At 44.4% G+C, this 15,939-nt stretch overlaps 1 protein-coding gene across 1 annotated transcript in view; it reads left to right on the top strand.

Annotated features, from left to right (window-relative positions):
* The window catches only part of SH3TC2 (SH3 domain and tetratricopeptide repeats 2), a 61,962-nt gene that overhangs the window by 31,117 nt on the left and 14,906 nt on the right, over positions 1-15,939 (top strand). Inside the window, exons 9-12 of the mRNA XM_024738259.1 lie at positions 4,006-4,139; positions 6,929-6,970; positions 7,095-8,792; positions 8,901-9,081. Of these exons, the coding sequence (XP_024594027.1) occupies positions 4,006-4,139; positions 6,929-6,970; positions 7,095-8,792; positions 8,901-9,081 (2,055 nt within the window). The remainder of the gene's footprint in view (positions 1-4,005; positions 4,140-6,928; positions 6,971-7,094; positions 8,793-8,900; positions 9,082-15,939) is intronic.

Genomic DNA, 15,939 nt, shown 5'->3' on the forward strand with positions numbered 1-15,939 from the left:
TTGTAAAAGCTCCCCAGGTGGGGCTAGTGTGCAGCCTAGGTGAGAACTGCTGCTAAAACTACCCCCTCAATTTACTGCAGGAGTAGTTGAGGACCCCCGGAGTGAAACAGCTGAACCATGGCTTGGGTCTGGAATTGCAGATTGCTGATGTTAAATCTAGGGTTCTTTTTCTTTTTTTTTAAATTTATTTATTTATTTATTTACTTTGGGCTGTGTTGGGTCTTCGTTTCTGTGCGAGGGCTTTCTCTAGTTGTGGCAAGCGGGGGCCAGTCTTCATCGCGGTTCGTGGGCCTCTCACCATCGCAGCCTCTCTTGTTGCGGAGCACAGGCTCTGGACGCGCAGGCTCAGCGGCCATGGCTCATGGGCCCAGCCGCTCCGCGGCACGCGGGATCTTCCCAGACCAGGGCTCGAACCCGTGTCCCCTGCATTAGCAGGCAGACTCCCAACCAGTGCGCCACCAGGGAAGCCCCTAGGGTTCTTTTTCAAAAACAGAGTCCTGCAGCTGAGGTCCTAGTGAAAGGGAGGAAGAATAAAAAGAACAGAGACTCCATGGGGAAGAACCATTTATAGAGCAGAGGAAGAAAGAATGTATCAGAGGAAGAAAGAAGGACAGCTGAGGGGGAGGAACCAGCCATGTGGGAGGTGGGGGATGCTTAACACTGTGGAAGTCCTTTGAAATTGACCATTGAGAAGTCACTGGCCCTGGGGAGGTCACTGGTCATTGGGTGGCAGCATAGGTCAGTAATAAAGAATTCCAGAGCCAGACTTCCTGGAAGGCATTTATGGCCATGTGAGCACATCATGTGTCTCCATTAGCTTACCAGCTGGGTGACTTTGGGTATGTTAGTTTGTTTCTCTAAGCTTCAGTTTACTCATCTGTAAAATGCATACAGTGTTAGTATTTGCCCATAGGATTGTCTTGAGTTGAAATGAGCTGATATGTGTAAAACACTTAGAATGGTGCCTGGCACAGTGTGTGTGTGTGTGTGTGTGTGTGTGTGTGTGTGTGTGTGTTATTGCTGTTACTGTTGTGGGTGGTAATCTCTGAGAGGCAGTTTTAACAGGATACTGGGGGCCGGTGTCAGATTTAATCAATTATATTGAACTTCTGTACCTCATATCATGCCTCAAATGACAATAACCCAGTACTACTAAATTAATCTGATCATCACATTTTAGCTGGCTTGGTTGTACAGGATACACTCACCCTGCAGAATATCATCCCCTGTATCCAAGTGGTCAGGAAACCTTCTCCTTACTTGCACAGAGTTGCCTGTTGACCTCTACCTGCTCACCTGTGGGACCCCATGCACCAGAGATTGCGCATTCGGTAGGGAAGGGGAAAGTGGACAGGAGACGGAGGGGTGGGAGAGGGAGAAGAGAGGAGAACTGGCTCATTGCACACTCTAGAAATCACTCTCTAGATTATAGATACCCCCGAAACAGCAATTGGAGGAAAACCCCACAAACAACCTGCCAGCAGCAGCCAGGGTGTGGAAGTCCTGGGAACCATCCCTGTGTGCTGTGCTGTCCCTGTGATCAGGCCACTGGGTGTCACTCTTAGTCTGTGTTCGTTTAGGGTCAGGTTTCTGAAGATGGTCCAGCATTTGCTGAAATCTCCATCCTCTTCCCCCAGCTTTCCTCCCTGTACTGGTGTATTACTCCCTGAAGTGTTTGTACCCTGTTTGTACATATGTATGCATGTATGAATGTATATATGTATCCATGCATGTATTCTTTGATTTATTCATTTAACCAAATTGGCAGTGTATTGAGAATGAAATTTCTCAGAAGCTGTTTTCTGAGTCAGATTTAGTCTTTGCCTCTAACACATGGGAAAGGGATCCTGCTTATCCACGGAAGCAAATTTTTGTGGGTTTCCTTTTTTACAGCCCAGATTTCAACATCAGCTACCTAAGTTCACAGCAACAGCAGCTGGAAAACCCATTCTTAAACCTCAGGCAGGCCTTCTATCCGAATAGACAAAGTGTTTGTATTTGGCCAGAGTGACTTTGAAGACTCTCAGTAGCCCTGTGTGGAGCATGTCAGCCTGCCGTATTTCTAGAAGCTCTGCCACACTCCTTCTAAGCCTGTCTCCATGCTGGGAAAGCCCTAATGTAATTTGTCAAGCTTCTTAGACTCTTAAGTATCTGGGACTCAGGACCTTAGCAGATCAGCCATGAGGCAATGGACACAGAGGCAGAAGACCTCAGCTTCAGTGTCAGCTTTACCACTCTCTAACTGTGTAATTCTGAGCGTGGCACTGAATTACTTTCTGAATCTTCATCTATAAATATGGATAAAAATACCTACATCATAGGATTATTATGAAGAGTAAATGAAATAGTAAATTCAGGAATGCTTTGTAAAATTCAAGTGTTCTACAGAAATTTGGGATCATATTCTTTTTATCTCAAATGAGTTTAGATGTAGAATTCAATTACATGCTCTTTTGAGGATGGAAGCTGTTAGAGTGCTGGGGAGAATCTGGAGGTCAAGCCAGAGAGATGGGGGTTCAGTAAGTGTGTCAAGAGCCATAGATGTCAGGACACAGCTTTAGTGCCAGTTCTGCCACTGATTAGAGGTGTGACCTTGAGCAGTTCACATTAATGGCTAGTTTTCTCATCACTGGCTTTCAAACTGCATTTATCTGAGCTATGGGGATAATGGGTAAGTGGCAGACCATGGCACTCCATCCCAGACACTCCGTTAACCCTGCTTGAAAGAGAGAACCTCTTCTTACATCCTACTTACATCCTGCTCTACCGCTCCCTAACCACCAACTTTATTTTTCTGTGCCTCAGTCTCTTCTTCTGTAAAAAGGGGATAAGAATAGTACCTGTATCATAGAGCAACTGTGTAGATTAAATGAGTTAATAGTGTGTGATTCATAATAAGCCCCTCCCAAGTGTTAGCTGTTATTAACTCTTGGGCTTCTAAGTTATTTTTGTTTTTAAACTGGATTCTGAAGTTTAAAGAATATTTCGAACTGAAAGAGATATTAAGTGTTATCCAGATAGGCACTGGACTGAATACTTTCCAAGCCACTTCTAATTTTCATATTCTTTGATTCTATGACAGACTTCTAGTGAGCAAATTAGTTTTAGCAATTAGCTTATACAATAGAGTGAATATACAGAACTCTATTATTTATAATCATTTCTTCCAGCCCCCAGGCCCTCCTTCTACCCCCTTCCCACACCTTAGCCTTCTTTCTCTATCTTTTTTTTGTGTGTGTGCGGTACGCAGGCCTCTCACTGTTGTGGCCTCTCCCGTTGCGGAGCACAGGCTCCGGACACGCAGGCTCAGCGACCATGGCTCACGGGCCCAGCCGCTCCACGGCATGTGGGATCTTCCCGGACCGGGGCACGAACCCGTGTCCGCTGCATCGGCAGGCGGACTCTCAACCACTGCACCACCAGGGAAGCCCTTCTTTCTCTATCTTAATGCTACATAACACTGTTCTGTGTCATGGAATCAGATGTCAACATCCAACGTGAAAGGTTTGTTCTGACCACAGTCAAGTTTTCTCCATTGTTCCTCTAGATTGTGTCATTAGTTCCGAGTGTTTTCTTGAAATAACCTGTCAAAGAAACATCTTTTAATGGTCCTTTTCCAACTCTTACATTTAAGGCAGCCAGTTCCTATTTCTTCCTTTAAAAATGGTCACCATGTGATCTCAAAGAATGGGTAGGAGTCAAAGGAAGGGGCTTTGTTTTTCTTGGGAGATGCAGTTTTAACAGGAGGGGTGTTTTCATTGCCACTTTGATCAGTTCAGCAACGGCATAGGTCAGTTCTGCACAAATGAGGTGCTACCAGCTCTTCTTCCTTGGCAGTATAAATAAATACATTATACAACAGTGAGATGAGGAGTCTGAGTTCAGCTCTGGGCACGGGGGTTGATGGCTTCTCTGTGTCCTTCACTACGTCCTAGGGCAAAAAGAGAAGGGGTCATGTCTGGAACCTTGCACTGATCTGTGTCCATGTCTTTTGCCTCAATACAGGAGCAAGAACTCCACATTTTTCAGTGATGAGGAAAGATGCTCTCTGGGCGTCCCGGGAAGTGACAGGAAAGCTGAGTGTGCCAGCTTCCTCCACACGCTTGCTCAGACTGACATAACATCTGTCTACCGGCTTAGTGAGTGTTTGCTCCTCAGACCCTGTGAAAGCCCAGGCTCCTCAAGATTAAGGGAGTGTTCCTAACTAGAAACAGAATATCTCTAAAGTATAATCCTATGCATGAATGTGAGGCTATGACCACGCTTGAGTTGATGACCTGGGTCATATCTGATTAGCAGCATTTTCACTTTGCATTTCAGACAGTTCTGGAGTGGAGGGTGACTTGCTGCCTAGAAACTCTGAGATGTGATGAAATCAACTCAGCTATAGCATGGGAGGCTGGCCATATTGAGCCTCCCATTCTAATCCTGGAGAAGAAAACTTCCTGAGTTGTGGCTGAGGGTTTTCCTTCTAGGGCTGAAGTAGGTCTGGCTCCCCAGTAATAAAGGTGGAGCCATAGAGTGTCATAGCTAGAAGGACCCTAAGAGATGACTTCTCCTCTTATTTTACAGATTAGGAAACTGAGGCCCAAGTGAATTAGTGCCTGAGCCAGGATAAGAACTGCCCTCCCCTATCTTCTCGTCAGGACAATCCCTACTTCACCACACTGCCCCTGACACAAAATGACATTGGACCGTTGGATGTGTTAGCTTTGGGTGGGTGAGGGACCTCAGTGCCTAGCACAGTTTTCAGCAGTGCCTGAATGACTGACTGAGTGAATGAATGATACTCTTTTCTTTTACTTTGGGAGGGGCCCACTGCTCTGTGTCAGGAAGTGCATTCATTGACAGGGTTTGAGGAGGGATTCCTGTTTCTCCTGTCTCTTCAGTGATGGTGATGGTGTGTCTGCTCCTATATGGCCAGATCAGATGGCACACATTTCATGGGTGCAGCCAGAGATTCTGCAGAAGGGACCCTCAGGCCAGCTCCCGGAGCAGAGGTGGGAATTGCAGAGTTTCTCCCAGGCACAGGAACATCTGTGAAGAGCACCTCACCCAGGCATCAGCACCAGCCCTGGCAGCACTTTCTTGCCGCAAGCCGATCACACTGCCCCACCAGGCTGAGCCAGGAAGCTGAAGCTGTGAATGCAGCCTGGTAGGCAGGAGGTCTGAAAGGTGTAAAAATCAAGGACTGCTTGGGGTCTGCCTTGAAGGCAGGGTGGCTACAGGCTTGGATCTGGGGTATCTGCCAATCGTTGATCCAGTGGTTGAGAGAGGTCCAGGGGCAGGTCTCGGGCAGTCCATTAGCTCTTATCTACAGACCAGGAGTGCAACTCTGCTGGGTGCAGGGCTACGCCTTATGGCTGCACAGGCTATCCCTGGCACCAAGCAACCAGCAGAGGGTGCATCTTACTGGGAAATTCCAACTCCCCCAAGGCCTATGCCCTGTAATTCTTCTTCCCAGAGGAAGCATTTTTTTGGTAACTCATGCATCATTTGTGCTCTCGGTGGTCCTGGCCTGCAGAGAAATGACTGCATAAGACTGGCACATGTTCCACAACGTCAGGGAGGGCCAGGTGCATGAATGGCTCTCCAGAGCCCAGCCCTCTAGCTCTGCTGTGTTTGGCTGTGGGACCTTTGGGGATTGCAGATCTTAAGTATGTGCAATGACACTCACAGAAGAAGCCTTCCCTAGAGAATAGCAAGTGGAGGCTTGACTTGGTGAGGGGCCTGCTACCCTCAAAGTGCACTGGAGAGCTCAGAGTGCAGGCACAGGTGGCTGGCTGTTGCTTCTTTGCCAGGAAGAGGTAGAATCTTCTTTCTAGCAGCCCTTGTCCTATGGAGCATGAACCTGGCCTTTGCCTCCACAAGCTCCACTGTGGCTGCTTTAGCCAAGGGGGTCAACTTCTTTGCTGCCAAACCCCAGGTTGACTTCTTGGTTCTCACCTTGTCTTATTTCACTTTTGTTATGTTAGGTGGCTGCACCGTAAGCCACCTTGGTCTCCTTGACTCCTCTTTTCTCTTTACAGACTGCCCTTTCAGTCTCCTTCATTGGCTCCCATCTGCAAGTAAATGCTGAAGTTTTTCTGGCTCATTCACAAATCCCCTCTCCCCACTCCTCCCCCACCTGCTTTGTATTTCCTTCCAAATCCTTCTTCTGGGACTTTGACCCACTCTGTGTGACCTGTTGTCAGTCACAAATCCATATTTGCAAGTCTCCACTTTTCTCCTTGGCCGCAGATCTGTTTCATTCTCTGCTAGAACTCCTGCAAGTACCGCAAACTCAAAACGTCTAAAACTGCTCGAGACCGTCCCTTCTCCCACCTCATCCCACCAAGGTACTTCAGGGAACAAAACTTAGGAACTGTAGATGCTTCTTCACCTTCCTTTCTTCATTATGTACATTTGGTCGCCTCATGCGGTCACATTTACAAAGCACGTTGTGCACACTGAGTCTGTGTTGAGTGGATGGATGATGAATGAATGGAGGAAGGAAGAAGGAAGGCTGTACACACATAAATGGGAGGCAGTGCCATGTGCCACAGAGTGCGCTGCCCTTGGAGTTCTGTTCATGGCTTTGTCATAAACTTGCTGAGACATTTGGGCCTTCAGATTCCACCCCCTGCCCCGCCACCCATACCCACACCTCTTGTCATAGAGCTCGTGTTTCTGGCTTTTCTTCTCTGACTCTGTTCTCGTTTCTACGTCAGTTCCCAACTGTAAGGTGAGTGGGTTAAACAAGATGATCTTCAGGTCCCTGCAGCGTTGATGGTGAAGGGAAGATGCTGCCTAGTACCTTAGGGATGGCAGATGGTCTGAAACTGAAACACAAAGTGTCCTAGGGGGCCACTGGTCAGGGAGCACCTGTAGGCATAAGCATACTGGGCCATTCTGACCTAACATAGGTTCGTCCTTCATCTCTATCCAGGTGGGTTTGAATCCATCCAGAGTCTTCCAAACGATCTGAGCGGTGAGTAGAGATCATGCTGAACCTGACCTCCAGTCCTGCAGGATAGCATCCTGTCCTCTTGCCAAGAGCTGGCCACCATAGTTGCAGGTACTTAGAGTTGCTCAATTCTGCCTGTCCCTTACAGCGTCCCAGCCCGAAGGCTTCAAGGAGACCCGGCCTGGTGGAGCCTGGGAGGAGCATCAGGCCGTGGGCTCCAGACAGTCCAGCAGCTCCGAGGACTCCAGCCTGGAGGAGGAGCTCCTTTCAGCCGCCTCAGACACCTACCACCTGCCAGAGCCTGATGACCTCGATGACCCGGAGCTGCTCATGGACCTGAACACCGGTCAGGAGGAGGAGGAGGCTGAGAACTTCACCCCCATATTGGCTTTTCTGGATCACGAGGGTTATGCTGACCACTTTAAGAGCCTCTATGATTTTTCTTTCTCTTTCCTCACGACTTCCTTCTACAGCTACTCTGAGGAGGATGAGCTCGTGGCCTACCTGGAGGCCTCGAGGAAGTGGGCCAAGCGGAGCCACATGACCTGGGCCCATGCCCGGCTCTGCTTCCTCCTGGGCCGGCTAAGTGTTAGGAAGGTCAAACTCTCTCAGGCCAGGGTGTACTTTGAGGAGGCCATCCACATTCTCAACGGGGCATTTAAGGACCTATCCTTGGCAGCTGCCCTGTACATCAATTTGGCGGCCATCTACCTGAGGCAGAGGCTGAGGCATAAAGGCTCGGGCCTGTTGGAAAAGGCAGGTGCCATGTTGGTCTGCCTGCCTGACCGGGAGTATAGTGCCAAGAGTGAGCTGGATGTGGTGGCCTATGTGCTGAGACAGGGCATCGTGTCGGGCAGCTGCCCCCTGGAGGCCAGAGCCTGCTTCCTGGCCGTCCGATTGCTCCTAATCCTCGGCCGGCACGATGAGGTCCTGCCCTTCGCTGAGCGCCTGCAGCTCCTCGCTGGACACCCTCCCACCTTGGATGCTGCAGCCACTATCTTGAGTTTTCTCTATGACAAGAAATACCTGCCACACCTTGCGGTGGCTTCTGTCCGGCAACGTGGTACTCAGAGCACCCCAGGGATGGCCCTTCCAATTTGGCAGGTCCACCTGGTCCTCCAGAACACCACTAAGCTCCTTGGCATCCCCTCCCCAAGCTGGGGTGAAGTCTCTGCCCTGGCGTGCCCAGCACTCAGGCAGGCACTGGCTGCCTGTGAGGAGCAGGTGGATCAGAGCACCCAGAGGACCCTGTGTCTCATCCTGTCCAAAGTGTACCTCCAACATAGGTCTCCTGATGGTGCCATCCACTACCTGAGCCAAGCCTTGATGCTAGGCCAGCTGCTGAGTGAGCAGGAAGCTTTTGAGTCTTCCCTCTGCTTGGCATGGGCCTATCTCTTAGCCAGCCAGGCAAAGAAGGCTTTGGACATCCTTGAGCCACTCTTATACTCCCTGAAGGAGACAGAGAGTGTTACCCGAAAGGGAGTGGTCCATAACCTCCTGGGACTCGCACTTCAAGGTGAAGGCCGGGTGAACAGGGCAGCCAACAGCTATCTTTGGGCCTTGAACAGAGCTCAGGAGGCAAGGGATGTGCGCAACCAGGCGGTGGCTTTGGCCAATCTTGGCCATCTGACCCTTAAATCCTGGACTCAGCAGCCAACCAGGGACTATCTTCTGCAGGCGGTGCAACTCTATTCTAAACTCCAGGCCAGCATGGAGACAGACATGGAATTAGTACAGGTGCTTCTCTGGTTGGCCCAAGTTGAGGTGTACCGACGCCAGCTGGCCAGTGGCCGCTTTTGTTACGAAATGGCATTGCTGTTTGGATTAAGGCATCAACACCTGAAGAGTGAGTATATCCCATGCTGCTGGGATGCTTTAGAGATAAGTGTTAGAAGACACTTTTTCCTTTGTTCTATCTCCAGTCATCTCATCCGTGTCCCTGCTTTATGTTCAGGTCAGCTTCAGGTCACCAAATCCCTCTGCCATTTCTACAGCTCTGTGTCCCCAAGCCCCGAGGCATGTATCACCTACCACGAGCACTGGCTGGCCCTGGCTCAGCAACTCAGGGACCGGGAGATGGAGGGGAGGCTGCTGGAGTCCCTTGGGCAGCTCTATCGGAACCTAAATACGGCCAGGTGAGTCCAAGCTCAGGGATAATTCTAGAACATCTTTTCTTCCTTAAGGAGAATCAGTATTCTTTCCCTCACGAAGTCAAGTCCAAATGCACGTGATATGTTTATGGCATCGTGGAAAACAACGTGGTCTCTGCAGCCACATAGCAAACTCAGTGCCATCCATCACTTACTAACTGTGTGACTTGGGGCAAGTTTTTACCCTTCTCTGTGCCTCCGCTTCCTCACCAGTTAATGCACATGGGGTACTTGGAACAGTGCCTGGTAGACAGGGCTCAGTCATGTTGGTTATGTTGCAATTACCTGTGTGTTTCTATAACAACCTATCAAGTGAATGTGGCTGAGGGTGCATAATTCAGAGAGGTGGCAGTTACACTGAGGACTGTGGAACCCTCAGGAGGTCTTCGTTACCTGAGGAAGTTGGTATTAGAGAAACGACCAACGTAAATAAATGCACAGAAAACAGGGGTGCAAAATTTCACAGTAAAAATTTTTGATTGGAAACTTACCTTTAAAATGAAACTGGAGGGCTTCCCTGGTGGTGCAGTGGTTGAGAGTCCACCTGCCGATGCAGGGGGACGCGGGTTTGTGCCCCGGTCCGGGAGGATCCCACATGCCGCGGAGCGGCTCTGCCCGTGAGTGCTCTGCAGCGGGAGAGGCCACAACAGTGAGAGTTCCGTGTATCGCAAAAATAAATAAATAAATAAAATGAAACTGGAAAGGATGAAACTAAGTTTATTTTCACTTTTTAGTTAAGAAGCTTAGGTTGTCATCGCAACTATGCACTAAGTTGTAGAATAAATACACAACAAAAGAACTGTTAACTTTTCAGCTTAATTGTGTTGACAGAACTGTATAATAGCACAATTAAACCTCCTCTGTTTTGTGATTGACTTTTAGCACTCTCTTAGAAAGACTCATTTTTGCAAAAATATCCCAAAACTTAACTTTTTATCGAAGCCTTTTTTTTCACCCTTTGATATTTAAGTTATTCTCAAGTGGATTATCCTTCCATCTTTTGCTGATTTTCCCTTTTCTATCTTTTACTGGTCAAATCTACCTGATCCTCATTTGCCAGTGCCATGGCCTGCAGTTCTGCTTTCTAACAAGCCTTTAATTGATTCCATTAAATTCTACATGGTTTGCAAGATATTTAATTTCACTTTGTGACAGATTAGCATTGTAACATTGTATTCATAATTATGACTGACTGCTAATGTAGAGCAGGGATAATTGCTAGTGCTGAGCAGAGAGAGGTGATTGAGGAGAAGCTATTTAAATGACAATTTTTGCTTTTCTAGGCAACGTGGTAACTTGGGCACCTGGTCCGTCAGATCACTAATAATCAGATAACGAATTCTCTCTTTCTCTTTCTCTCTCCCATTCTGTCTCCCTCTCCCTCATCTCGTCCCTCTCTTATAAGAATCAGGTATCCTCCAAATATCCCATTGCTTTAGTCCCAGGAAGGGAGTTTTGGATCCTTGCAGCCTGTGAGGGGACAGGAAGTTGGGCCCCAGCCGTACCATGCTTCTATTCAGAACACCCTAGGAGTTTGTATGGTTTTGGAGCAGATCCAGAAGGTATGCTTGAATTCACCTTAGAGATGAAATAGTCATATATTCATGGGGAGGCATAGTCAGAATGGGCTTTGGGAAAGCTGACTTTTAAGGAACTGGAGTATGGGGGGCAAACATGTGTCAGGTTTATTGCCACCCCTCCCTGTGTACAAGTTCAGTCTCTGATTAATCACTGTCCAGTCCACCTACCCAACTGCCATCCTTTGTTCACAGCCTTCCTCCCACCTCCAGTCGTCAAAACCCACTGAAATCCTAAGGGGGAAACCAAAGAGTAAGCCCTGGATGCTCTCAACACAGAGTGCAGAGGCCTTTCTTAAGGCAGTGTGAAGGACCGCTGGACTTCTTAGGTGATGGGAGTGATAGGAGAGAAGGAGTGGGGCTGCGCTTGCTCCAAGAAGTGTCTGGAGGAAGTCACAGGCCACAGAGAGGGAGAGGAGTGACCAAAACTGGATTAGGAGTCAGGAAACCTGAGCCTGCCATGAGCTAATAACATGTCCTTAAAGAAGTCTCTTGGTTGCCCCATTTATAAGGTTAAATTGAATGAGGTGCCTTCTAGTTCTAAAATGTTAGGCCTAGGACCAGCCAGCTATGCTATGCTGACACCGGCAATAGCCCTATTAGTATAAGAATTCCTCCAGAGAGTCTTGAAGTTTGGAGGCAGATTCTTAAAGATGTGGGGCTTCAAGATCAAAGACCTAAACTTTTGGGGGTTTTGAAAGACTCTGCAGTAGCTTCAGAAGGTCTTGATGTAGTAACTATAAACTCCATCTGGGCAGACCTCGTGTCTGGCATAGAACAGGGAGACATATATGTTTGTGTGGGCAGCCAAGTAGTTAGTAAATTATTTATTTAGTCCACTAGCTTACAGCCCTGAGCTGCAGGCTGCACACTGACTTGGCTGACTTGGCTGCCAGAGAGGAGATTCAGATGGAGAATGAGGGAGTTTGCCCGAGGGAGCCCTTGGTTTCTTTGCACAGGATTCAGGTAAGGGAAAAATGGTGCTTGCAACTTGGAGGCAGACTTTCTGGTCTTCAGTGACAATTACAGTCGGCAGACGGCTGTCAGTGGAACCTCAGATTCCCTTTCCAACCGCCTGTTTAGAGCCTGGCCTACAGAGCATTAGCTACAGAGTGGGTCTTTTCTCAGGGAGTTTGCACTGATAAGGACCCAAGTCACAGATAGTGAACTGGAATATCAGGGATTACCACCCAAATCAAAAATAAATTTTTTTCCTAAAATTTAAGTTGTTTAAAATTCTATTATAATATTTGCTTATGGTAAAAAAAAAATTAAACCAGTACTGAAGGTTATAGTTGAAAAATAAAGGTCTTATTGCAACCTCCCTTTCCCTAAGACTCTTCAGAAGTAACTACTTAAAGATTTTTAAATATCCATCAAGAAATATTCTATACATATGAAAGATTATATATGATACATATCCTCTATATTAAATATATGTTAGGTATATATAATTTGCACATTTTTAGTTACTTAAGTGGGATTATGATAGAAGCTCTGTTACATAATATACTCTCATGTTACTTTTTTCATTTAAAAATATCACTATGAAATGTTGATCCAGCATTTTATTCTACTATAGGAGCCCTTCTGATGTACTGGGTACTGTGGTAGATGGTGGGGAATTTAATGCTTAGGAAAACAATTTTCAAAAGAACTGTCCAAAAATGGAGTAGTCTACCCTATGTAGATGAGAGAGTGTTATCATTACAAGTATTCAAGTAGAGGCTGGTTACTCAGGACTCTTATAGAAGAATGCCCCAAATTGAGCTTTTTATAATAGATTTATTGAGATGTAATCATATAGCATAAAATTGTCTTTTAAATATACAGTTCAGTGATCTTTAGCATATTCATAGAGTTTTGTAACCATTACCACTATCTAATTTCAGAACATTTTCATGACTCCCAAAAGAAACCCTATACCCATTAGTAGTCACTTCTCATTAACCCACCCCTACCTAGCCTGGCAACTACTAATCTACTTTCTGTCTCTATGGATGTGCCAATTCTGAACATTTCATATAAATGGAATCATACAAGATATGGCCTTTTGTGACTGGCTTCTTTCACTTTGGGTAATGTTTTCAAGGTTTATCCATGTTGTCACATGTATCAGTACTTCATCCCTTTTTATTGCTGAGTATTAGTCTGTTGTGTGGATATATCACGTTTACTTATCTAGTCATAAGTTGAAAGACATTTGAGTTGTTGCAACTTTGTGGCTATTATGATTAATGCTGCTGTGTACATTCCTGAACAAGTTTTTGTGTGAATATATTTTTCCAATTCTCTTGTGTATGTACCTAGGAGCAGAATTTCAGGGTCATATGGTAACTCTATAGATAAACTTCTGGAGAACTGCCAAAGTAGCTACACCATTTTGCATTCCTTTGACCAAAGTATGAGAGCGCCAATGTCTCCACATTCTTGCTAATACTTGTTATTGTGTGTCTTTTTTATTTTAGCCACCCTGTTAGGTATGAAGTGATATCTCATTGTGGGTTTGATTTACTTTCCCTAATGACTAAGATGTTGACCTTCGTTTCATGTGCTTACTGGTCATTTGTATATCTTTGGAGAAATGTCTCTTTAAATTCTTTGCCCCATTTTTGTGTTGTTTGTTGTTTAATTTTTGAGCTGTAAGAGTTCTTTATGTATTCTGGTAAAAATCTCTTATCAGATATATGATTTGCAAATATTTTCTCCCAATCCATATGTTTTCTTTTCACTTCCTAGATGGCATCTTTTGAAGCACAAGTGTTTTTAATTTTGATGTTCAGTTTATCTATTTTTTAAATCGTTGCCTAATCTAAGGTCACAAAAATTTACCTCTTTGTTTCCCTCTACGCATTTTGTCATTTTAGCCCTTACATTTGGGTCAATCAGCTGTTTTGAGTTAATTTTTGATTATGGTGTGAGATAGGGGTCCAGTTTGATTCTTTTGTGTGAATATCCGGTTTTGAAAAAATTATTTTTCCCCATTGAATGTTTTCAGCACCCTTGTTTAAAATCAGTCGACCATAAATGTAAGGGTTTATTTCTGGGTGCTAAATTCTATTCCATATCTATATGTCTGGCCTATGCCCGACTACACTATTGTGTTTATTATTGCTTCATGGTAAGTTTTAAATTGGGAAGTGTGAGTCTCCCAAACTTGTTATTCTTTTTCAAGGTTGTTTTGGCTATTTTGGGTCCCTTGCCTTTCCATATGAAATTTAGCGTCAGCTTTCAATTTCTGCCAAGAAGCCAGCTGGATTTTGATAGGGATAATGTTGAATCTGTAGATCAGTTTGGGTAATATTGCCATCTTAACAGCATCATGCCTTCCAATTCATGAACCTGGAATGTCTTTTCATTTATTTAGGCATGCTTTAACCCCTTTCAACAGTGTGTTGTAGTTTTAGAATATTATTTTTGCACTCCTTTGGTTAAATATTCTGAAGTAGTTTTTGATGCTATTGTAAATGGAATTGTCTTCTGAATTTCACTTTCAGATTGTTCATTGACCGTATAGAAATACAGCTGATTTTTATATGTATTCTTTTTATTTCTGTAATTATTTCTGTTAGTAGTAATGTCACCACTTTAGTTCATAGTCTTTTATCGTATTTTTCTTGACCAGACTAACAAAAGCTTTTAAAGGAACCAACCTTTGATTTTATTGATTTTCTCCATTGTTTTTCTATTCTCTACATCTTTTTTTCTGATTTAATATTTATTATTTTTCTTAATTGTGCTTGCTTTGGTTCTACCTTGCTCTTTTTTTTTTTCAAGTGTCGTAAGGTAGAATGTTAGGTTATTGATTCGAGATCTTTCTTCTTCTTTAATATAAATATTTACAGCTACAAGTTTCTCTCTGATCACTGCTTTCACTCCATTTACTCCAGTTTTGGTGTGTTGTATTTCTGTTTTCATTCATCTCAAAGTATTTTCTAATAGCCCTTGTGATTTCTTCTTTGACCCCTTGGTTATTTAGGAGTGTGTTTGTTTAAGTTTCACATATTTGTGAATTTCCCAAATTTCCTTTTGTTATCAATTTCTGATATCATTCAGTTGTGGTGGGAGAACATACTTTGTATGATTTCCTTTTAAATTTATTGAGAAAGGCCTACCATATGGTCTATTCTGGAGGATGTTCCATGTGCACTTGAGAGGAATGTGTATCTGCCATTATTTGCATTGTTTTTAGAGATGTCTGTTAGGTCTAATTGATTTATAGCCAAAGTCTTCTATTTCCTTTTGTTCTCATGTCTAGTTGTTCTATCCATTATTGAAAGTGGGGTATTTAAATCTCCAATTATTGTGGTTGAATTGCCTATTTCTCCCTTCAAGTGTGTCAGCTTTTTCTTCATGTACTTTGAGGCTCTATTTTTAGATGGCTTATTTTTCTAATTGTTATATCTTCCGAATGGAATGACTCTTTTATCATTATAAACTTTTCTTTATTGTCTTTTGTGGCAATTTTGTTATTTTTATCTGATATTAGTATAGCCATTCAAGGTCTTGTTGGATGGTGTATCCAAAAGTTTTCCATACTTTTTTAATCTGTTTGTGTCTTTCAAACTAAAGTGTATCTCTTGTAGACAGCATACAGTTGAGTCTTATTTTTTGTTATTTTATTGTTTGTTTTTAAAAATCCATTCTGCCAATATCTTTTGAGTGGAGTGGTCAATCCATTTACACTTGATGTAATTACTGGTAAGGTGGGATTCATGTCTGCCTGTTTTGCTATTTGTTTTCTATGTTTCTTATATCTTTTGAAAATTCTTCCTTTTCTTCTTTCTTTTGTGTTAAATAGATATTTTCTGTTGTTCCATTTTAAATTTGTCATTTCTTTTACTATGTTTCTTTCAGCTCTTTTCTTAGTGGTTACCCTGGGGATTATAATTAACATCTTAATTAATAACAACCTCAGGGGTTTCCTTGGCGTGCATACAGTTTTATACTTGTGTGGTCTTTTAGATTCCTAGGATTACCTTGGAGCTTTTCAAAGCCTCCAATAGACATTTCATTTCCCAGCTTTTCCTTTTGTTTTTTATTTTTTGTCAGCTTATTGTTTGCTCCAAATGTTTTCACCACCTCAGACAGCAGCAGTGTTAAACAATTGCTGCTGATCCTTTTGGACAAACACCTCAGGGAAAAGATTGTTTTATACTGAGCGATCTCTGAGTTAGTTTATATATAACAAGCCCTGTGAGTGGAGGCTTTCAGTGAACTTCCAAGCAGGTAAAATAGTGACAATTCCCTGGGGATAGAATGCTGG

Source organism: Neophocaena asiaeorientalis, unplaced genomic scaffold (genome assembly GCF_003031525.2).
Source record: "Neophocaena asiaeorientalis asiaeorientalis breed wild unplaced genomic scaffold, Neophocaena_asiaeorientalis_V1.1 scaffold404, whole genome shotgun sequence".
In the NCBI taxonomy this organism is placed as follows: domain Eukaryota; kingdom Metazoa; phylum Chordata; class Mammalia; order Artiodactyla; family Phocoenidae; genus Neophocaena; species Neophocaena asiaeorientalis.